The sequence below is a fragment of the Megascapheus bottae genome, chromosome 14 (genome assembly GCF_031878675.1).
Source record: "Megascapheus bottae isolate mThoBot1 chromosome 14, mThoBot2.hap1, whole genome shotgun sequence".
NCBI classification, from domain to species: domain Eukaryota; kingdom Metazoa; phylum Chordata; class Mammalia; order Rodentia; family Geomyidae; genus Megascapheus; species Megascapheus bottae.
Genome location: NC_143522.1, coordinates 38,689,848 through 38,714,934, shown reverse-complemented (window position 1 = coordinate 38,714,934; position 25,087 = coordinate 38,689,848). Strand labels below are relative to the sequence as shown.

The following is a 25,087-nucleotide window of genomic DNA, read 5'->3' as shown; positions in this document are numbered from 1 at the left end:
GGTGCTATGGCTCCAATGACGGCACATCAGCTTTGAGAGAAAAAGCTAAGGGATAGCACCCAGACTATGAGTTCATGACCCCCAGTACCAGCCCCCTCCCCACAAAAAAAGGACAAGGAAAAACTGTAGGCTATTTTACAAAATTTTAAAATAGGCAATAGCACTTTTTAAAATTTATTGACTTTTAAATAAGAGTTTCTCAGCTGGGCATGGTGGCTCACACCTGTAATCCTAGCTACTCAGGAGGCTGAGATCTGAGAACTGAGGGTCAAAGTCAGCCTCGATCACTGAAGTCCGTGAGACTTATCTACAATTAACCACCGGAAAACTAGAAGTAGCAGTGTGGCTCATGAGGTAGGGCAGATGCCTTGAGATGAAGAGCTCAGGGACAATGACCAGGCCCAGAGTTCAAGCTCTACAACAGACAAAAAAAAAAAAAAAAAAAAAAAACCTCATTAGTTTAGCCAAAAATCAGCATGTGAAGAGACATTAAAAATAAAACTGCCTGTGAGGAAATAACAAATTTTTCTAACAAATACTCACTGGCAAAAATCCAGATTATCTTTTGCAGGTGTTAATTGTAAATGCTTTGTCCTTGGTAGATGCCCAAGATTAGACTTGGGTATATCCCTGAGCCTCTTTGGCTCAAATCAAGGCTAGCATTCTACCATATGAACTACAGCACCACTTCCAGCCTTTTCTGAGTAGTTTGTATTGGAGATAAGCGTCTTACGCACTTTTATGCCCGAACTGGCTTTGAATCAGTCTTCAAGTATCAGCCATGTGAATAGTTAGGATTACAAGCATGAGCCACCAGTGACTGGCCAGAAAGTTTATAACAGACTGAAATCCAAGAAGCTTAACAAGAGATCCTTAAATATTTATCGGAAAGAAAATGCAGCCAGATGCAACTGAAAAAGGCAGTATAAACTTAATAGGCCTTTAATTCCAAAATGTTCCAAAGTAATCAGGCTAAGAAACCTTATAAAAGTATATCTGTAGTAAGAAAGCACTGAGCATCCAAAGGATGTGACTGGAATCGCGAAGAACATTCCTAAACTCTGAGTCCTACTCAAAGACCTTCTACTTGAACTGACTAAATTTCAGGACAGGTGTGGACCAGGGATTCCTGAAGGCATTTCACCTCTTCCCCACATCTTTGGTACAAGCCACGTTGTACAGAACCTTGGTATCCTGTCAAATCGTCAAGTGACAGCATCTTCAGATTAATACCTCCTGAGAGGTATTCCACTAAGCAACTCTTGAATTTCTGACCTACAAGACCTGAGACAATGTTATTTTAGCTCTCTCTCTCTCTTTTTTTTTTTTTGGGAGGGGAGGGTAACTTATTAGATCTCTAAAACCCACACAATGAATTATTTCCCAAATACCATGCCAGGAAGGTATCTATCCAGATAGATAAGCTCAGAAATTCCTTCTACTAGATGAGGACTTCCATAGTCCAAATTCCTTCCAGTAATGTCAGAGTTAAAGGGTTCCGCTGTAGGTAGCATCCATCTCATCTTTTAAACTACTTTGGCAGTCTTTTTGTTTTGTCTTTTGACAGTACAGACAGGGAATTAAAGGCCTTACACTTGACAGGCAGACACTCTTACCGCTGAACCATGCCTCCAGTCCTGTGTTTTGCTGGATATTTTCATGATAGGGTCTTGTTTCTTTCTTAATGAGTATGCACAATCCACCTATGTTAGGCTTCCCACTATAGCTAGGATAACAGGTGCACACCAACTTACCCAGTTCTCCTTTGAAGAGGGTCTTACACACTTTCCTACTCAGATGGCCTCAAACACTGATCTTTCCAACCTCAGCCTCCTAAGTAACTAGGTCGAACCCCCAGCATTTGGCAGTCTTTATTATATTCAATACATCTAAATTGTACATATTTCCAAGGGGCTACAATGAAAATAAACACTTAAAATGAAGTCTTTTCAATCTAATCAGACTTTATATTAATCACCCTTATCTAATTGACTTTTATGGTAGTCACTTCCACAGTTTACTGCTATCTTTTGGAAGCCTGTAACATAACTACTTATGTTTTACAACCAAGGAATAGGAGCAAATTTACATGCATTTATTTATTTATTTATTTATTTTTTTGTCTGTTGTGGGGCTTGAACTCTGAGCCTGGCATTGTCCCTGAGCTCTTGAGCTCAAGGTTAGCATTCTACCACTTGAGCCACAGCACCACTTCCAATAGGCACAAACTTAATAGTTCTTTTTATTTTTCATTGTATATGCCATATCTTTACCAACACACAAAGATAATCTTGCTTAAGAAAAATATTATGTATCAACTACCTATGTAGATGATACAGATACATATATGTACGATATACTGCTTCATTTGGAAGACTACAGACATATTTCTAGAGCAATTATTCTGGAAAAACGGATTTTATAAAGATGGTATCTTACCTTCAGCAGAATAATGATACGACAGATGCGGATGAATTTGTTCACTGCTTTTAGCCTTTTCTAGAGAAAATTCTGAATCATCAAAAGTTAAACTCAATTTACTTTTGAAACTTTGTAGATCCCTTTTTTCCTTATTGAAATCTAGTGTCTTAAGAATATTCTTCCTTATTTTAGAAAGTGAGTTCAACGCTTTTGATTCAGAAAGTGGTGTACTCATAACTTTTTCTCCGACTGGCAAGGAAAACTTACCAAAACGAGGAGACATAAATTCTGGATACTTTGCTGCATCCACTGGAAAATATACAATATCTGGACTATGAATATCTTCCCCTGCTATAGTAGGTGTGGGTCCACATTTTTCAACATAATCTCCATGTTGATTTGAAACATAATTTGCATTCCCGATCTCCTGAACACATGAAGTCTTTCTATACAGATCACATGAAAGCCCACTGTTAGTCCCATCTGAGGCATGTTCTACTATTTCATCATCAGATTCTGGACTATGAAACCCTAAATCAAAGGTAACAGAAAATAACTCCCTCGAGCAATCAAAAACATGTTCTTCTTTCTTTGGTGTTTTCACATGTTTATCTTCGAAATTTTCATGAGATTTCCCACTGTTGGTATCACAGATAATTGGATCTTGGGAATCAGAATCATCACCAAGCAGTAGCTCATCAGAAATTAAAAAATGAGAGACTGGAGTCATTTCATTAACAGGTATTTCCTCTGAAACACATGAAGATTTGCCCTTGCCATTTACAGGAGAAAGATGAGTATCATTAAACACTTCATTATCATCTTCATATAGTAGCAAACTCTGGTCAGACGGGGATACTGGGCAATCATTGTTATCAGCATCCTGCAAACTCTTTGCAGGTTCTACATGCATTCCACCATGACTATTAGATATCGAACTTGCATTTTTAAGATTTTTGTGTATTTTGTCATTACAGTCATGGAAACATGAATTGTTGGAGGTCCAATCATTAGTCATACCAAAAACAGAACTTTTTACAGGAGGATGACTAAGTTTATCTGAATCTAATTCTAAATTTTGTTGAGAATCTTTCACAGCATGCACCACCACAGAAATGGACTTAGGATTTTGTAAATGCTCTTCATATGGTACAGAATGCAAATCTTCACTTGTAAAACTTTTAGCAATATCATATTCCAAGTCAGATAGTTCACTAAGAGGTGGGGGAGAATGAGATAAAAATCTATCCACATTAGCTAGAATCTCTGTAGTAAATGAGTAACAAATATCAAATTGCTCGCCTGTCCTCATAGCAAAAAGCTCTTCTTCAGATGAAAGATGTAAGTTAGACAGCACAGATTTCTCATCACTGAAACTGTTATAACCAGAATCTAAAAGGCTTCCTGCAAATGACGTGGCTGGTTTATTTACAAACTGGCATTCCACTGATGACACACCTAGATGATTAGCACATGTTTCAGTAATACCATGTGAACCTAACGTTCTTTCACCATTTGGTACATCTACCTGAGAAACAACTGCAACAGTAAAATTGGTGTCAGTATTTAAAAAATGCATATCATCTATCTTCTTTTTATGTTCATCTTTTTCCATTTCTTTCCAGGATGTTTTCTTCAGAGAATCACTACTTTGGGTATGGGTTTGTTTAAAAATTTCACCATGTTCTTCATTAGGTTCTACCACTGAGAACAAACTGCCTTGATTCACCTTCCGGATTAGTGAAGATTTCTTGTGAGTAGTAATTGTGCCATTAGCAAGATTAAAACATTCATTTCTAGGAATGTTAAATGCTGAACTAACATCTTCCATCTGTAAGTAAGATTGGATTTCTAGTTCATAGCTGCTTTCACCCTGTAAAAAAGGAATATGAAATCTTAAAAGATGAGTTTTACTTTATATATTAAAATATTTTATACTATATTATACAAATTACTTTCTTGGAAACCTTAAAAATAATTCTGGCAAAAAAAAAAGGCACTGTGAACATATCATGCTACCTTGAAATAAATTTTTCTTTTTACCCCAAGTATTCTCAATACACAGAAGACCCATGATACCTATTCATATAAACACCATGCTAATAGACATAGGAATTATATATGATGTGATAAAATATAAATGCCTTCTTTTACTTCTAACACTTAATGGAGCAATTATTCTAACTTCCTAAAAACATATATTAAAGAAATGAAACATATGTTTAATTTATTCTCACAAAAGTTTTTCAGAACACCCACAATAATAGTACTGAATGTCTACTTAGCCATAGCTTTGAATATATTTCTTTTTTTTTTTTTTTTTTGCCAGTCCTGGGCTTGAGCTCAGGGCCTGAGCACTGTCCTTGGTCTTTCTCAAGGCTAGAGCTCTACCTCTTGAGCCTCAGCACCACTTCCAGCTTTTTTCTGTGTATGTGGTACCGAGGAATCGAACCCGGGTCTTCGTGCATGCTAGGCAAGCACTCTACCACTAGGCCAAACTCCCGGCCCTTCTTTTTTTTTTTTTTTTAAAGTATCCAACCAGGAATTCTTAGTCTACTTTAAGTCTACTTCTATCTGAGCCACTAAGCTAGAGCAAGCAATCTTTACTCTTTTCCTCCCTAAAAGGGCTACTTTGGTCCGAGTTCTGACTAAAGTCAGCAATATTTATCTCTTTAGTAGTCATTATGTTCTACATACACAAATATTTTTGTTTATCAATGTGGCCACAGTACTTTGAACCAAAGCATACAACACAGAATCATTCTGTAAGCAAGCAAATTTGATGTCATATTTTCCTGGGATCTACAACTATTTAATTTAAATGTTTTCATAAATGATAGCTGAAAAAAAATAGCACCTGTAATTTACTGAGCATCTGTTATGTGCTAGTTACTGTTTAAGTTATATATATATATATATATATATATATATATATATATATGGAGAGAGAGAGAGAGAGAGATGGCAAGTCATCTACTTCTCACAGCCCTATAAATTAGGTATTACCATTATTTGTATTTGATAGACCAAACAGCATGGAGAAGTAACTTACAAACACACAATTAATAAGCGCTGACACTGGAATTCCAGTCAAGGGTTTGACTTTCACACTTATAATATGGTCACTATTTTGACTCTCTCAAGAAATCAACTGCTCAAGATATCAGATTCCTTGCTGAGTACTGGTGACTTACACCCATCATTCTAGTTACTCAGGAAGGTGAGATCTGAGGATCACAGTTTAATGCCAGCAGGGGAAGGAAAGTCCCTGATACTTTTTTTTTTTCCTCTGAGTACCAGGGCTTGAATTCAGGGCTTGGGCACCATCACTGGGTGTTCTCTAGGCTAGAGCTCTTCTACGTGAGTAACAGTACCACTTTCAGCTTTTTCTGTGTATGTGGTACTGAGGAACTGAATTCAGGGCTTCAGGGCTTCATGCATGCTAGGCAAGCACTCTACCACTAGGCCACACTCCCAGTCCCCTGATACTCTTAACTCTTTAAGTAACTACTAGAAAGCCAAAAGTGGAGCTGTGGCTAAAAATGGTAGAGCATTAGCCTAGAACAAAAATTCAGGGACAGAGCAGGTGCGGTAGCTCACACCTGTAATCCTAGCTACTCAGGAGGCTGAGGTCTGAGGATCAAGGTTCAAAGCCAGCCCAGCACCTGAGACTCTTATCTCCAATTAACCTCTAGAAAATAGGAAGTGGGGCTTGGCTCAAGGGTAGGGTGGTAGCCTTCAGCTGAAGAGCTCGGGGACAGTGCCCAGGCCCAGGGGTAGGGTGGTAGCCTTGAACTTAAAGAGCTCAGGGACAGTGCTCAGGCCTAGTTCGAGCCCCATGACCCACACATACACAGAAAAATTCAGGGACAGTACCCAGGCACTGAATTCAAGCTCTACAACAGACAAAGGAAAAAAAAAAGATCAGCAATTCCCCAAACTAACACCAAGATGCAATACACAGCAAACGATATGCATGACATGGAGATATTACAATAAATCTCAAACAAGAATCCTAGGTTAGGAAGAAAAATAGTTTCTACAAATAATTTTATATATTAAAATTTTGACAAATGGCATTCTTGACATTCTTCTGACGGATGGCATAATTAAGTCTATTTTTAAGACAGAAAATAAATTCCTTATTGAGATTACATGAATCTCTACTGAAAAAATATTTCTAGCTATCATTATTTCTAGTAATTTTATACCTTAAAATTTCAAATTACTAGGAAGTGAGAACAGAAGAGACAGTGATGCATATAATAGTAATCCTTCTGTACATCACCTTTATATTAACAAATAAAAAACCTTCGCATTAAGAATTCAAGGGTAATTATTCTAGTGTCATTATATCATTCCAATAAAGGAGAGTAAACAGTGAAGTCTTACCTCTTCGTGTCTCATTCTTTCTATCATCTGCATAATGTGTACATAGTGTTGGCATCGATCTGAATGGTCTACCTGATGGGTAGGCAGAAGGTGATCCTGCCACACTCTCCACTCAGACAGAGACAGCTGATGAACTCCCGCAGCTGGTGTTTCACTCTGCATTAACTGTTTTGTTTTTATAATTAAAAGAATATATACATAAGAACACTGAATACATAAATACTGAAATTTCACAAACTGATTTTTTAAAAAAATAATTAATATACAGACAATAATCCTAACATCCATATTTTAAATCCATCACAAGTGATATCTAAGGAGGCAGAAGGGCAAAATTTTATAATATAGAAAGGTATCTTTTTAAAGTGAAATTTTTATTTCTTGATTTACTGATTGACTAATTTTTTGCCAGTCCTAGGGCTCAAACTCAGGGCCTGGGCCCTTTGTGCTCAAGGCTAGTACTCTAGCACTAGAGGCACAGCTCCACTTTTGCCTTTCTGTTGGTTAACTAGAGGTTAAGAGTCTTCTAGACTTGCCAGCCTAGGCTATCCTTGAATCATGATCCTTAGATCTCAGCCTCCTGAGTAGCTAAGATCACAAGCATGAGGCACTGGCACCTGGCTAAAAATTTTTTTTTTGCCAGTCGTGGGCTTAAGCTCAGAGCCTGAGCACTGTCCTTGGACTTTGTCAAGGCTAGAGCTCTACCACTTGAGCCTCAGCACCATTTCTGGCTTTTTTTTTTTCTTTCTATGTATGTGGTACTGAGGACTCAAACCCGGGTCTTCGTGCACACTAGGCAAGCACTCTACCACTAGGCCAAACTCCCGGCCCTAAAATTTTTATTTTTAAAAACTGACATATAAGTTACAATTTGACCATATTCCTGTTTATATAGTTCCATGTTAAGAGACTATATATAAGAAAATATATTTGGCTTCAAAAGTACTACTTTGTTAGATATAGACCTCACAAGATAACAAGTAGATATTCACAATCTCTTGATACTGAAACTCTTCATACCTGAACTGTATCAACATTCGTGACAATAAAATATTCATTTTTTATTACTCCTAAACCTACTGAATAATCATTTTAAAGACCTTCTGAAAACATGTTCAACTCACGGATCTGTTTTCTTCATCTTGCAAAGATGGAAAATGAACTTGGGGCAAGGCTATTTTCTTAATTCCATCACTGTCTTTTAATCTATATAGTCTGTTCCATAATTTAAATTCTTCTTCTGTTAAGAAGCAATCTTTACTTGAATTATTATGCCTCATTCCTGCAAATTGAAATAATTGATAAAGGTCAAAATATCTGCAAAACAAAAGACATACAATATAAACTCAGTCTACTTGTTTATATGCATTTACGTCTGCTAAACCACTGGTTCCATTTCTATACAATTTGTCAAGCTGAGGACATGACTCAGTGGTATAGTGCTTGTGTAGCATGCACAATCTTGAGCAAAAAAAAATCAAATGAATTATGACAACAAAAAAACCCTAAAATATGCCTGTATAAAAAAGTACAAAATAAATACTCAGTTATAGATAGAATGCAAGTAGTAGAACACTAGCTGACTGAGAAAGCAATTAAGTAAGCAAGAGGTTCTAAGTACCAAGACTAGAACAAATTAAAAAAAAAAAAAAAAGTTAAGAGATAGGCAGTTTGGCCTGGTATAGAATGCTTGCCTAGCATTCATGAAGACGCAGGTTCGATTTCTCTGTACCACATACATAGAAAAGCCGAAAGTGGTTCTGTGGCTCGAGTGGCAGGGCACTAGCCTTGAGGAAAAAGCCCAAGGACAGTGCTCAGGCTCTGAGTTCAAGCCCCACGACTGGTAAAAAACAAACACAAAGCTTCCTTACTCTCCCTGTAGGACTTGTGCCGCACACCCCGAGTGGCCTTCTCTGACTCAAAGACACCATGAGTGATGTACATTTTGTGTAATTTGGGGTTGACATCGTCAGGAACCATGCGAGGACTTTCTTGATAAAAATGAAGGATCTGTCTGCTACCTAAAATAGCTTTATAAATACTTCTTTTGTTGGACTGACTCTGGTTGTAAGTCTGCAAAGACAAATGCAAAATGGCACATTTCATTACTTCAATAAAGATCAATCAGCAATAAAGTAATAATTATATAATTTGGGGTTATTGTAAAGATACAATTAGATCTTGATTTATGTAATTATTAGAAAATAGAATTCCTATTACCTCTAATTTTAATATCAATAAACTATGAAATTATTCTTTGATGAAAATCCTTAAAAACCTATTATAAAGCATATCTTAGTAACTACAGTGCATAAAGAAAACTGAGGTTATTATTACATCACTTTTTGAATGTGGTTGATATTTACACATTTGATAATTAATATAACTAAAGGTTTGGTGTTGTTTCTTTGTTACTACTCTCTTATTTCCCCAGTGCCCTCTCTCTTCACTTCCGCTTCTTTCATTGTATGCAGCAAAAGTATACTCTCTTTAAAGGACACTGACCAACTTAAATAAAATTCTGAATCCAAACACTTACAGAGTACACACTCATTAACTGTAGGTCGTTATTACAACTGTAGAGATAGAAAGATTACTCTCATTTCCACTAACTGATAATGTATGATCTTCTATTAGGATCATTTTATGGTTAAATTAGATGTTACACACAAATACATTACAACTTTATGACCAGTATTAGGGACAACAACTCATTTTTCAGATTGACGTAAAGGGTGTTGCAAATTTTTTTTTTATTGTTGGGTAATGTACAGAGGGGGTATAGTTACATTTATCAGGTAGTGGGTGCATTATTTATCAAACATTGGTACCCCTTTTCTCATGTTTTTGTAAACATTTTTAAAAGTACAACAGCTGAAGGAAAAAAAAAAAAACTTTTGATGTGAAACTAAACACTTCACCACCAAATTGTCCTAATAGGTCATAATAGTATTTTAAAGCCAAATTGCTCATGCTTGTAATCCTAGCTACATAGAAGGCTAAAGATTATGGTTCAAAGCCAGATAAGGCAGGAAAATTTGTAAGACTCATCTCCAATTAGCCATGGGGGGGGTGGGGGAGGGAGGGAGGAGGTGTGTTAGAAATGGAGGTATAACTGAAGTGATGGAATGCCAATCTTGAGAAATAGCTGGGTGCTGGTGGCTCACACCTGTAATCCTAGCTACTCAAGAAGCTAAGATCTGAGGATCCCCATTCAACGCCAGCCTGGGCATGAAAATCCATGAGATTTTTATCTCCAGTTAACCACTAGAGAATTGGTAGTGGCACTGTGGCTCCAACACTAGAGCACTAGCATTGAGCTGAAGAGCTCAGAGACAGTGCCCAGGCCCAGAGTTCAAATCCCATAACTGGCACAAAACCAAAACAAAACAAAAAAAAACCTTCAGGTACAATGCCCAGAGTTCAAGCTCCAGGACCAAAACGTAAGAGTAAAAAGCTAATACACCAGTAAAACAAACTCAAAACAGTATTATGGATATCATAATATTTAGAAATTTCATTCATAGAAGACTGTAACAATAAATGAATATAATTCTCGTTCCTTATCACTTAGAAATAGACATCTAAAAAATTAAGTATTTCGGGCTTTGTAGTTCATGTAATTGTCGCTGATGTTCATAAATGTTATTTAAGTAATTATTTAAAATGAAAAAAATATTGTTTTTTATAGTTTAAAAAAATTACAAGGTGCTTACTGCTTGCACTTGTAATCCTACTCAGGAGGCTGAGATCTGAGAACCAAGGTTCAAAGCTAGCCTGGAGAGGAAAGTCAAAAAAGCTAGAACTTGTGCTGTGGCTCAAGTGGTAGAGAGCATACCTTGAGCAAAAGAAACTCAAGAACAGTGGCCAGACCTAGAGTTCAAGCCCCAGGAACAGCAGAAAAAAGATCCATTGAACTTGGCCATTTCTAGTGGCTCATACCTATAATCCTAGTTCCTCAGGAAGTTGAAATCTGAGAATCACAGTTAGAAAGCATCTAGAGCAGACAAATCCGAGAGACTTATCTCTAGGTGACCAGCAAAAAGTCAGAAGTAGAAGGATTAACAGTGCATGATGGCTCACACCTGTAATCTTAGCTACTCAGGAGGCTGAGGATAAAGGTTGTAAGCCAGCCTGGGCACAAAAGGACTTGAGACTCATCTCCAATTCATGTTTAGAAAATGGGAAGTGGGGCTTCACTCAAGGGTAGGGCAGTAGCCTTGAACTGAATTGCTCAGGGACAGCACCCAGGCCTAGTTCAAGCTCCATGACCATCCTCCCCTCCCCACACAAAAAATAAGAGGAATAGCTACAGTGATAGATCACCAACCCTGAGCAAAAATGCTAAGCAAGAGCATAAGGCCCTGAGTTCAAGATTCTCAGTACTAATACACATACAAAGACAAACAAATCAACAAACAAAAAACAAAACATGAATGAGTCGTATAAGCACAGTTAAATCACATTTATCTACAAATTGTTTGAGCTTTGAATGTGAGACACTGGCATTTGTTTTTAGGATATGCTTTACAAATTTAAATGTTGAATGATGTTTGTTCCACTCCACTTACCCGCTCTTCCCGTCCTTCAGCAAGGATCACCACGATTCTGCCTTCACGCTTGCGGCCCGTTCTCCCCATTCGTTGTATAAGGCGAATTGGGCTCTTTTGGGCATCAAAACATATTATAAGATCAACTTCCCCAATATCCAAACCTTCTTCACCAACACATGTAGAGACCAAAGTGTTGTAACCACCATTACGAAATCGTTTCACTACCTGAAATAAAAACTTAACTATTATTAGGTATAAGAGAACTACAAATCAAAGTAGTTTTCCTAAATCACACTAACATAGCAAAATCAGATGTAAAATATCAGCAATATGGATACCACAAAATAGAAAAATGATCACAAAATGGCAAGATATGTCAAACTAAGATAGGATTCAAAGAGCAATGTTGTGATGTCAGAAGGATTTGTCAATAAAAGAATGGTTTCTCCCCAAGAAAGCCTGATTTTATTTCTAACAATGCTGAAAGATAAAGGCAGGTGACTGTCCTACAGCAATTACTCCTATATTCAATCCTTAGATTTAAATGTTTTGCTAGATGCATCTAAAGCATTTTTTAGTATTCATTTTATTATTCACAGTACATAGGCACACATACTAGGGGAACTGGGGCTTGAACAGAGGGCCTCACTCAGTGCTGTCCCCTAGCTTTATTACTCAAAGCTGGCACCCTACCACTTGAGCTACTGCTCCACTTCTGGATTTCCTGGTTAACTGTAAATAAGAGTTGCATGAACGTCCCTGGCCCAGCTAGCTTTGAACCTCAATTCTCTTGCTAGCTAGAACTGTAAGCACGAGCTGCCAATATCCAGCTCAGCCATTTCACCATTATTATTAGAATTTTGTTGCTTTGCTTTTTGTTTTTGTTTTTCTGCTCTGTTTTATTTCTGTACCTTGTCTTGTACGTAAGTGTACCTGTTTTGGCGACAGGAAGGGGAAGCACAGCAGTGGCAGGACAGAGGGTGAACAGATGCCGCGCGACACTACACGATGTTGAAATGAACTATACAACATGTGGGGTAAGGGAATCAAGAGGGAAAAAACTAGGGAGAAAATGAGGGAAGAGGTGACACTGTTCAAAAAGAAATGTACTCGTTACCTTATTTATGTAAATGTAACCCTTCTGCCCATCACCTTCATAATGAACATTGTAAAAAATTCAAATCCATCATACTGACATTCCAATCTTTCTCTCTGATCAGTTTATAAAAGCCAAAGCAACCAAAGAATGAGTTAATGAAAAAGTCAATCAGGCATAAAAACCTCCTTAAGCCTTCCAAACTTCATTCAGAATTGCTGTTAGACATAAGCTACAAACTTATATGTGACAAGGTGGAAGAAGTAGTGATAATTAAATGCAATTACACAACACCAAAGCTTTAACTCACTGATGGTAATGATCACAAAGCCAATAATAATGCCAGGTGGCAGAGCTCTAGAGAAAGTCCAAGGACAGTGCTCAGACCTTGAGCTCAAGCTCAGGACTGCCCCCCCCAAAAAAAAGAAAAAAAAATTCAAGATCCAGGTTAAGCTACTTGCCTTACTCTCATTAATAAATGTCATGATTTAAATTATATTATTTTCAAAACCTACTATTGATCCTGAAGCAAAATCTGCTTTAAAAACAACCTGACAGAGCCAGGCGTGGTGGCTCACGCCTGTAATCTAAACTACTCAGGAGGCTGAGATCTGTGGATCAAGGTTCAAAGCCAGCCCGGGCACAAAAGGACCTGAGACTCTTATCTCCAATTAACTTTTAGAAAACTGGAAGCAGCAGCTGTGGCTCAAAGGGTAGGATGGTAGCCTTGAGCTCAAGAGCTCAGGGACAGCGCCCAGGCCAAGTTCAAGCCCCATAACTCATACACATACACACACACACAACCAGCTTGAGAACTGCTTGGGGTTACAATGTTAGCTTCTGAGTCTGGCCAGTCAGCACACTATCTGCTTCCCCAAATAAATTCACCTTATTGCACCAAAAAGAAAAAAGAAAAGTTCAAAGCTAGGCGTTGTTGGCTCACAGCTATAGTTCTAGCTACTCAGGAGGCCAGGAACTAAGGATCCAGGTCAAGGCCAGATTGGGCAGCAAAGTCTGTAAGACTCTTATCTCCAATTAATTCCCAGAAAATTTGAAGTGGCACTGTAACAAAAGGTGGAAAAGTGCGTAGTCTCAGGGACAGCACCCAGGATCCAAGTTCAAGATCCATAATAGACAGACAGACAGACAGACAGAAGAAAGAAAGAAATTCACAAAGTGAAAGCAAAGGTTTAGAAATCTGGTTGAGTAAATTTATTAACTGTAATAATGATGCTGAAAATGTCATCCCTGAGTATAAATGTAGTCTCATAAAGCACCTCGCAAAACACACTTTATCTTTGTTTTCATGTCTAAAATTTGATTACAAAAAAGAAGTTAAAAGTTAATTGGTTTTATTTTTGTTGATTACCTCTAACTGTTCCTTCTGGGTAAAACCTTTCATGCTTTTCCCTGCAGCATGTCCAACAAATGTCATCACTCTAATAACTGGACGATGCTTTAAGAGCATTTCTGCAATTTCCTGAACACTGTCTCGAAAGGAAGAAAAAATCATAACTCTTGTTTCATCATGTTTCTTTTCAGAGGTCTTCTTAGCTGTGGAACAGAAAATACTTTAATTACAACTTTTAGAAGTCTTTAGGGTAGGGACAACTTGGTGTAAAACATGACCTTGAAGCCATATACTAATGTTAGGCAATTATTTTTAAAATATATTTTAACGACATCATCTCATTAGTAAAGAAATGAAAAGACTTGGAAAAAAATCATATTAAGTGAAGTAAGCCAGACCCAAAGAAGCAAAGGCTCCATGGTTTCCCTCATTTGCAATAATTAGTACACACCTAGGACTCTCCTAGCAGAGGGTTACAATAGCTGAAAAGCTATGTACATATGGTGATATAGGATGAGACTAAACGAAATGAACTCTAGTGTATGGAAACAAGAGGTTTATCTTTGTAGTTGTTGTTCTCAATGTACTATATGCAGTTATTTCTTTTCTCTTTTTTTCCTCTTATGGTTAATCTCATATGGTTACTATATCTGACTTTGTTACCTGTATATTGTATATACATTTGTTTATTTGAAATAGGAAAGGGAAGGGGGAAAACAAGATGATTGGGAGGAGGTAGGGGAAGGGAAAGGGAGATAAAAAGGGGGTACCCTGAGAATTTAAAAAATATATATATATATATCGGGCTGGGAGCATGGCCTAGTGGTAGAGTGCTCACCTAGCATGCACGAAGCCCTGGGTTCGATTCCTTGATACCACATACACAGAAAAAGCCAGAAGTGGTGTTGTGGCTCAAGTGGTAGAGCACTACCCTTGAACAAAAGTGTCCAAGGACAGTGCCCAAACCTTGAGTTCAAACCCCAAGAATGGCAAACAAACAAACAAACCAAAAAAACCTGGCTCAGGCCATTCTTCTAAAATCCATATACTATGAATTCAAAAAACAATAATAAGCACAAGAAGCAAAAAGTAGGAGTTGAAAGAAGCAACTATAGAAAATAAAATTATTCTGGACAAATCTGCTCTGAAGCACTGTAGCAGGAAGGTTCTTCGTTGGAGCAACAACCTGACAAGCTGCGACTCTGACTATAAATCTAGTCTCTAATCTGCTGGCACTGGCCTTTTCATCTGCATGTCACTAAAGCTCTATCAAAGCCATCAGGAGTATCCTGTAGTTCTTATCACATTCTTCTCTCTGAGGTGTTTCAGAGTCCAGTCTTTCCTTCTCCCTGCTTCTCTCACACATTTCTCAGTTTCCTTCTAAAATTCCTTGGTGACTGCTTTGCTTCAAACTCTGTAGATGTTATTCTTCAGGACACCCTTCTAGACCCTCTTTGGTTTCCAAACTACCTATATGGTGAACATCACACTGGTGATTAAAACTTTTAAGAAATGCCAGGGGCAGTGGCTCACGCCTGTAATCCTAGCTACTCAGGAGGCTGAGATCTGAGGATCAAGGTTCAAACCTAGCCCCGACACAAAAGGACCTGAGATTCTTATCCCCAATTAACCTCTAGAAAACAGGAAGTGGGACTGTGACTCAAGGTAAGGGCTGTGACTCAAGGTAGGGTAGTAGCCTTGAGCTGAAGAGCTCCCCACAAAAAAAAAAAAAGCTAGAGAATGGTTTTGAATTCAAGTCTTAGTACCAACAACAAATAAATAAATTAGCAATCTTGTCTTCATCTGCATGCCTATCAGCCTCACTCATATTAATCTAATCCACTGATAGCATTAATAAAACTAACCAACCTAACAATCAGGACCTTGGATTATGTTATTGTTTCTGACTACAATAATGCTTCTTCCAGAAACCCTCATATTGACTCCCTTACTTCCACCCAGTATCAGTTGAAAACTTTGATATATGAATCTCTAACTACTCTCAAAACATGAAACTTTCTCCCAATCTGCCATATTTTCCTGTCACTTTTTTTTTTTTTTTTTTGCCAGTCCTGTGGCTTGAGCTCAGGGCCTGAGCACTATCCTTGGGCTTTCTCAAGGCTAGCACTCTACCACTTGAGCCACAGCACCACTTCTGGGGTACTGAGGAATCGAACCCGGGTCTTCATGCATGCTAGGCAAACACTCTTACCACTAGGCCAAACTCCCAGCCCCTTTCATACCACTTATTATAGACAGTTTTTCTCTCACTTTTCCTGGCCCATAAATAACTTTTCCTCATTACCCATTCTAAGCATTGCTATGATTCTCCTGTTCATACTTTCCAAAATTTCTTCCAACTTTTAGTATTATTTGGAACAATTAAAATTCCTCCTATTTTTTTATTTAGAGAATATTAGTTTCTGTAATCAAATCCACTTAGATTAGACCTTACATATTTAATACATATTGAATTTTTAAGATTTAAATACATACATATTTAAATACATATTTAATTTTTTTGGTGGGTCGTGGTGCTTGAACTCTGGGCCTGGGCACTGTCCCTGAGCTCTTCAGCTCAAGGCTACTGCCCTACCCCTTGAGCTACAGCCCCATTTCTCCTTTTCTTGTGATTAGAGATAAGAGTCTCAGGGTCTTCATTGCTCAGAGCTGGCCTTAAATGGTGATTCTTAGATCTCAGCCTCCTGAGTACAGGCCTGAGCCACCATACCCAGCTTCCTCTTCCTTCTTTAGAAAATGCATTAGTATAAACCAGTAAGTGGTAATCTTAACATTTTTTAATAACTACCTTACCTTTAAAGCTACTAAGAATTACCTACCATTCCATGACCTAAAATGTTCGACTACAACTTCTTCTAATTTCTTTAACTTTGGATGACTATAGAAAAAATCTTTATCTCCTGCAGAAAAAAAATGCCAAAATTATTTCTATATTTTTCTAGACTAATCGCATTCATGTATCTTACTTAAAATACACATTGACATTTTACTTTTTATTTAAATAGTAACTCGCACATAGGTAGCATACACATGAAAGTCAGTCATAAAACAAAGGGAAATATGTTTAATCTGTAGATCAGATTGCCTAACAATTTCCATTACAAATATAAATGATACTAATATCTAATATGTATATATTTGATATCTAATATATATATAATTTGAAAAGAAAAAAAATAATTTGGGCAGGGTGGCATATCAGGACTTGGGATGGGGATGAGGCAGAAGGATCACAAGCTTGAAGTTAGTCTGTACTTCATAGTGAAACTTTTGTCTTATTTAAAAAAAAAAGCTGGGTATTGGTGGCTCACACCTGTAATCTTAGTTTCTCAGAAGGCTGAAACCTGAGGATCTGGCTTTAAAACCAGCCAAGGCAAAAGAATCCATGAGACTCTCATCTCAATTAACCACCAAAAAACTACAAGTGAAGGTCGGGTGCAGTGGCTCACAATACTTATAATCCTAGCTACTCAGGAGGCTAAGATCTGAGGAAAAAGGTTCTGAGCCAGCCTAAGCACAAAAGGACCTGAGACTCTTATCTCCAATAAACCTCCAGAAAAGGGGAAGTGGAGCTTGGCTCAAGGGTAGGGTGGTAGCCTTTAGCTGAAGAGCTCAGGGACAGCTTCCAGGGCAAGAGTTCAAGAACCATGACCCAGCAAAACAATTGCAAGGGGAGTTGTGGCTCAAAATGGTAGAGTGCTAACCTTGAGAGAAAGAGCTCCGAGATAGTACACAGGCTCTGAGTTGAAAACAAGAGAGAGAGAGAGAGAGAGAGAGAGAGAGAGAGAGAGAGAGAGAGAGAGAGAGAGAGAGAGAGAGAGAAACAATATATAGTCTGCTTTTATTTCAGATTTTATCTAATTGTCTTGCTATATTATCTAGGTTTATCTCAAACTCCTACTTAACAGAAGCAATTGTCCTGCCTCAGTTTTCCTAAAGAACGAAGACAACAGTTATAAGTCACTATACAAACTAGACAAAATGTTATGAAAATGCATACCTTTGTGAAGAGCATCATCAGTTACTGAAGGACTACGTGTGTGTGCAAACATGGACTCCAGATGGTTATAGAGTTTCAGGAAGTTCTCATTTCGGCTGAGTTCATTTTTTGCCCGTGTCAATCCTTCAGAAAATTAAAAAAAAAAAAAAGGTTTTGCAAGTAAGTAAACTTAAAAGCAAATTAGTCAAATTTGTTACTTATTAAAAAGAAATTCAACTCTAAGAATGAATTTAGATTTGTTTCAGATTTGATCTTGAAAAACAGCTGGTTTTCCAAGTTCCATAATCATATGCATTATTTTATAACAATAAAAAACAAAGAACTAAAATGTTTGTTACATAATTGCTTTTTAAAACTACAGCATAAGAAAAAAATAAAACAAAACAAAACAAAAAACTAAAGCATTAGGATGGGAATGTCATAGGGATACAGGGCTTACTTAGCATGCATGAAGCCCTGGGATTGATTCCTTAGTACCACACAAATAGAAAATGCCTGAGGTGGCGCTGAGGCTCAAGTGATAAAGTGGTAGTCTTGCCTAAAGAAGCTCTGGGGCAGTGCCCAGGCACTGAGTTCAAGTCCCACGACTGGTAAATAAATGTAAAAATAAAGGATCTTAGCTGGCTCTTTTATGTAATATGAAAATATTTCATATTTTATGAAATATGTCATCATTTCTTTATATAATTTCATACAATTTACCTTTTGTTCCATCCATAATTCCACAAAGGAAAAAATATAATGATCTCATTCCCATTTGCTGCAGCAATTCGTAACCATGATATAAACTAATACAAATGGCAAACTCTCCCTCAATTATGCCTTGGTGTATTCCCTGAAAAAAATAGGCACATGTCAAATTCAGCCAGAGAAACAAATGAAGACACAAACTCTATGCCCATACTCTCAGGTTAATAGTCACTGTAACACTGGAAATATATTAATTCAAACAATCATAATAATTATGTCCTTTATTTGTTGGTTGTTGGGCTTACACTCAGGACCTGGGCAGTGTCCTTCAACTTCTTTCTGCTCAAGGCTAGCACTCTACTACTTGAGTCACAGCACTACTTACAGTTTTTGAGTAGTTAATTGGAGATAAGAGTCTCATGAGAACTTTTCTATCCAGGCTATGAACCCCAATCCTCTCAGACTCCTGAATGGCTAGGGTTACAGGCATGAGCCATCAGAGCCCAGCTATAATGTCCTTTTAACCTGATTAGAACTTGTAAGGTCTAGTGAATGCCATGTTATATAGGAGATTACTATGAAAAAAAAGTAAAGTTTCTTTTAAGAAATATCTTTTTCTCTTAATTCAATGGGCAATTTACTATATAGTTTCTCTTAATAAGTATCAGCAGTATAAAGACATATAGTATTAAGATTCTAAGCTATTTAATAAGTATCTCCTCCCTATCAAGCACTGAATAAGGTATGAGTCACATGGAAATGAAAAATGAGTAAGACATCGATCTATTAGCCTGTTTAATGCCAAGTATAAATGTCATGATTATATCTGATACTGGACATGAAACACTGTACAAATACATTGCTTATACAAAATCTCTTCATCTTAATATCAAGGAGAAAGGTACTTTAGTTATGTCCATTTTATAATGAGGGAAACTTAGAGGTTAAGTAGTAGAACAATATTTAAATCAGCAAGTCTGGTCTAGAGGCCTTATGCTTTAATCATTATCCTTGTGGAAAACTGAAGTACTGTTTCCTTTGTAGAAGCAAAGAGCAGGTGTGTCCATATCATAACAAAGTTTTAAAAGAAGAACACTGAGAACATATTTTAAGACCAAAGGAACAAAAGGCACATGGTATCCTTAATATGTGGCTATTAGATCCAAATAGTACAAGAGCAATGACTCTTGTGTACCAAATGCTATGAACATGGTATTAGAAACATAAACACAACACATAGACATAAAAATTTATGACTTTATAGATATGATGTTTTATTACATAAATTAATATGTATCTATGACATACAAAGCCTCAACCTAATTTTAATTATGTTCTAAAACCTAAGTGCCAGTGATTGTATAGATTCCCTTCTTGAATACTTGTTAAACACGTCATATGAAATATGATGTAAAAATCAAGGTTAACAAATTCTTTACATAAAAAAATATATACTTACAAAAAAAAAGAACACTGAGAACATATTTCAGTTATTTTCCTTGTTGAAGACTATAGGTCTATACCTTACATTTTCAGTGGCACTTATCAGTGAGTCATTCTTTTTCTGTGTAGTATTTTTATATAGTACCCTAACTACCTGAAATAGTAAAATCTCCTCTATAAAATATACTTATCAAACTGGGTACCGGTGGCTCATATCCGTAATCCTAGGTACTCAGGACACTAAGATCTGAGGACTGCGGTTCAAAGCCAGGCCAGGCATGAAAGTCCATGATATTCATATCTCCAATTAACTACCAGAAAAATGGAAGTGGAGCTATGGCTCAAGGTGGTAGTGAACTAGCCTTGAGCTGAAAAGCTCAAGGATAGCACTCAGGCCTAGAGTTCAAGCCCCAAGACAAAAAAGTATGTGTGTCGCACATACACACATACATACACACACACATACACACACACACACACACACACACACACACACACACACACACACCCCAATAAAATCAAATTCAACAAGTTTGGATTTATTGAAAATTCTAGTGAACTTTTAACTGTAAGCAGAAATTGGAAACCCATTTATTAATGTTCAATAACATCCTGAAATTTCCTAGAAAGTTGCCCTGAAAATTTCCCAGAGGATTTTTTAGATACAACAGAATGAAAACTGCATTTCTTGGGGTAAAATAAAGGTCCTCATATGTGATCACACTTATTCATTATTCTCAAAATAGTTTATCTCTAGCTAGGTGATCTTACTCTTGCTCCTAGATACTTGGGAGGCTAAATTCAGGACAAATGCCAATCAAGATCAACCTAGGCAGAAAAATCCACGAGCTCCATCTTTAAGGAAGGAACCTAGATACTAGTTCTTGCTTGCCATCCTAGCAACAAGAAATCTAAAATAGGCAGATCCAAGCATGTCCTAGGAAGGAAGATACAATATCAAGAACTATCCAGCAAAAACCAGAGCCTAACAAAGCAAGGTCCTTAATTCAAACCCCAGTACTGTCAATAAAAGACAAAACAACCCTATCTCAGCCAGATTGAGTTGCTCACTATCTCCTACGTGGCTTCCTTCAAACTGGCTATTCTTTTGTAAAAGTACCACATGCCCTCTTTCTCAAGTATCTGTGTTTCAGTGTGTGTATTATACTAGGGATGGAATCCAAGGACTTGCACATGCTAAGCATGTAATGTGCCACTGTGTTAACACTCCTAGACCTTGGTGTCATCTTGTATTGTAAGCATTCCTTCTAACTTTGGAACTTGACAGATATTTTCACTCATCTACTTTTTCCCAATAAATATTAGGTATTAGAAGTGTTCTTCCTTCCTCCTTTGGAACTAGCTTGACAGATATTTTCACTCATCCACTTTTTCCCAATAAACATTAGGTATCAGAAGTTTTCTGTGATGTTTCCTCCTTACTGGTATTACAAGTAAGACTAAGGGCCAGGAGGAGTTTGACCTAATGATCGAGTGCTTGCCTAGCATGCACCGAGACCCTGGTGGGATTCCTTGGTACCACATACATAGACAAAGCTGGAAATGGTACTGTGGCTCAAGTAGTAAAGCCTAAGAGTAAAGCCTTGAGAAAGTCTAAGGACAGTGCCCAGGACTAAGTTCAAGTCCCAGGACTGGCAGAAAGAGAAAGAAAGAAAGAGAGAAAGAGAGAGAGAGAAAGAGAGAGAGAGAAAGAGAGAGAAAGAGAGAGAGAGAGAGAGAGAGAGAGAGAGAGAGAGAGAGAGAGAGAGAGAGAGAGAGAGAGAGAGAGAGAGAGAAAGCAAGCAAGCAAGCGAGCAGATTGACTAAATATTCCAGGTTTCAAATTTTGGGCCAATGATAAAATCTAGGGGAAAAAAAAAACCCACATCATTTTACGTTTTAACCTTACTATCATAATCCTTTATACTTACCACAATATTTGCAGGTGGGTTTTTCCTAAACTGATCTCTTGCCAGAATTATCTGGTACTTTGTTAGATTGGGAATATCTCTTCTCATCAAAACATTCCTCTGGATCAAAGAACTTGCAAATGCTTCCAAAACCTGCAAATTAAGAACAACTTTAGTTCAAGCTTGCTTTAAAGGTATTTTTTTAATACATTAATGTTTACCACATATTAAAATGAATTATATGTTTAATACAGTTTGCTCTGAAATAAAATTTTGAGTTAACACAGCACAGATAATAAAATTTAAACATAATTCACTTACTGGTTCAAATTTAATATCCAAGCAAGTTAGGATCAGAGCATCATATCTCAAAGTCAGCCTGGACAGAAAGGCTGATTAAACTCTTGTATCTAATAAACTTGCTAGAAAAATCTAGAAGTTGTGCTGTGGCTCAAGAAGTAGAATGCTAGTCTTCAGTAAAAGAAGTTCAAGGACAGTACCCAGGTCCTTAATTCAAACCCCAGGATTAACACAAAGAAAAAGAAAATAATTCTTTTTTGAAATTTTTATTTATTGCATTTCATTTATTTCTCAACCTACACATAATATAATCTAGGACCATGAAAGGAGTGCCTTGGTAATTTTCATTGCTGCATCTTCCATCTGTAGGATAAACTATAGGCACATAGTTCCAAAGTAAATTTTTATAGATTGTTGAATAAATTGAAATGTCTTGGCAACACTTAATTTAATTCAGTAATTCTTCCAACAAGTACTTATTAAACATCTATTACATATCAAGTGTTGCTCTAAAGACTGGGAATATTATGGCTAAGACAAATGAAGCTGCTGCCCTCATACAGTTTACAATCCAAGGAAGGAAACCAGAGAATAAAGAAATGAATAGAGATGGGGTTGGGATTATAGCTCAGTTATAGAGTACTTGCTTAGCATATGCAAGGTCCTAAGTTTGATTGCTGATTCTGAGACCAAAAAAAAAAAAAAAAAAAAAAAAGACTAAAGGAAGATAATAGGAAATTTCTGTATGCTTGGTTTTGTTGGGTTTGAGAGTCTTTTTTTTTTATAAATGTAGCCCAGATTGGCCTCAAATTTGTAATCTCCTGCCTCATACTCTTAACTTCTAAAATTATAGGCATGTGTCACATATCCAGTTGAAAACAGGTAATTTTGATAACGATAAGTATCCTTAAGAACTTAAAAGAATTCTATTGTTTACATATACCACATTTTCTCTATGCTTCCATCAGAAAGAAAGGCATTGTCCCATTTGTAAGGAAATGAAAAGACTTGACATAAGCCAGGCCCAAAGAAACCATATGGTTTCCCTTATTTATAATAATTAGAATGTATAAATGTACAAGTAAACCCACTGGATAATAAAAGAAAAAAAATTACACTTGGTCATGATTAAACTAAAACATACACAGTGAGACCAAAGGAGAATGAGAATCACGAGGGCTCAATAGCCGTGTGTACATGATCATATAAAATGATGCTTATGGAACAGAACTCTAAGAAATGGAAACAAAGCTGTGCGCGGTGGTTCATACCTATAATCCTAGCTACTCAGGAGGCTGAGATCTGAGGATCAAGGTTCAGAGCCAGTCAGGGCACAAAAGGATCAGAAACTCTTATCTCCAATTAAACTCTAGAAAATGGGAAGCGGGGCTTGGCTCAAGGGTAGGTTAGTACCTTGAGCTGAAGAGCTCAGGGACAATGCCCAGGCCAGAGGTTTTATAATTATATTGTTTTCAGTTCTTTTTTCTTCTTTTTCTTCTATTATTTTCCCTTTGGTCATTATTTTTTATTTCTGTACCCTTTGTCTTGGATATAAATTTATTGGGTTTGGACAGGGGAGAGGAAGCACAGAAACACAGAGGACAAATTGTGAACTAATTTAGCGGTGAGACTCACTAGACACTATGTTAGAAATGAAGTATACAACTTGGAGGGAGGGGCATAGAAAGGGAAAATCTGGGAGAAAACGAGGGAGGGAGTGACACTGTTCAAAAAGAAATCATTGCCTGACTTATGTAACTGTACATCACCTTTCCAATTAAAAAATAAAAAAGGATCTAAAAGAGAGTAATTCTGGGTAGACTTTGTGGAGGTGACGTGTGTGTTAACATGAATGATAAGTTGTGCCTATAAGCTTAAGTTCTGAGAGCAGAGTGTTCCAGAGAGAAAATAGCAAACCAATGGTTCTGGACAGGAAATAATCTTTTTTTTTCCAGAACTACTAAAGTTTTATTTTAAAATGCTTAGTATTCAATGAGGTTTTTTTTTATTGTAATTATTAGAAGGGTTACATTATATTCACCACATAGAAGGTGCATTACTTCACAAACATTGATACCCTTTCTCATGTCTTGGTCCCCATTTCTCTCCCCCCAACCCCTCCCCTCATCTTGTTTTCCCCTCTTCCCTATCCTGTTTCAAATAACCAAATAAGCATATATACAATATGTCAGATAACAAGGTAAAATACTGTAACAATATGAGATAAACAAGGGACAGCAAAAGAGATGAGGTAACATAGTATATTAAGGACAACAATCCTCATTATATGGCTTTTGTTTCTATACTAGGGAGGTCCTTTCATTTAGTGTCAAATTATATGGCCTTATGTATCTAGGTTTTGCAATATTGTAAATCTCTGGGCAGTAATAATCTTAATAGTATACAAAGGAAGGGAAAAAACATGAACATGTGCTATAGTGACTAGTAATTATTTTAGTACATTTCTTGTCTCTCTTCCAGCTTTGTTAAATACAGTCTAAGAAAGTATTCTAAACAGATGTTGTCCAGATGAAACTATTTGCACATAGTTATATAAGGTAGAATTTTATATTATAGAATATTAATAAAAGCAAAATGTATTAGTATTTAAATGAGGCAAATATTCAGGTTAAGGATGTAGTTCAGTGGCTAGGGTGCTTGCCTAATGTGTACAACACTGGGTTCAGTCCCTACCACCAAAGAAAAAATTGGATGGGGGGAAGAAGGGAGGATGGAAGAAGGGATGAAGGAAAGAAGAAACAATAACTAGAATATGCTATATCTTAAATTAATAATGTTTAGGAAATACAATGCTAAGATTTGTATAACGAATAACTTAACAACAAAAATAAACCACAAGCTGGTCAGGAGGCTGAGATCTGAGGATCTGGGTTAAAAGCCAGGTTGGGC

The 25,087-nt window shown here is 37.0% G+C and overlaps 1 protein-coding gene across 1 annotated transcript in view; it reads right to left on the bottom strand.

Moving 5' to 3' along the window:
* Positions 1–25,087, bottom strand: part of Fancm (FA complementation group M) — a 49,153-nt gene that overhangs the window by 16,345 nt on the left and 7,721 nt on the right. Inside the window, exons 5-14 of the mRNA XM_090345035.1 lie at positions 21,899–22,030; positions 18,537–18,669; positions 17,835–17,957; positions 16,654–16,734; positions 13,832–14,016; positions 11,385–11,591; positions 8,685–8,886; positions 7,938–8,095; positions 6,814–6,978; positions 2,440–4,294 (exon numbers count right to left, since the gene is read on the bottom strand). Coding sequence (XP_090201161.1) covers positions 2,440–4,294; positions 6,814–6,978; positions 7,938–8,095; positions 8,685–8,886; positions 11,385–11,591; positions 13,832–14,016; positions 16,654–16,734; positions 17,835–17,957; positions 18,537–18,669; positions 21,899–22,030 — 3,241 coding nt within the window. The remainder of the gene's footprint in view (positions 1–2,439; positions 4,295–6,813; positions 6,979–7,937; positions 8,096–8,684; positions 8,887–11,384; positions 11,592–13,831; positions 14,017–16,653; positions 16,735–17,834; positions 17,958–18,536; positions 18,670–21,898; positions 22,031–25,087) is intronic.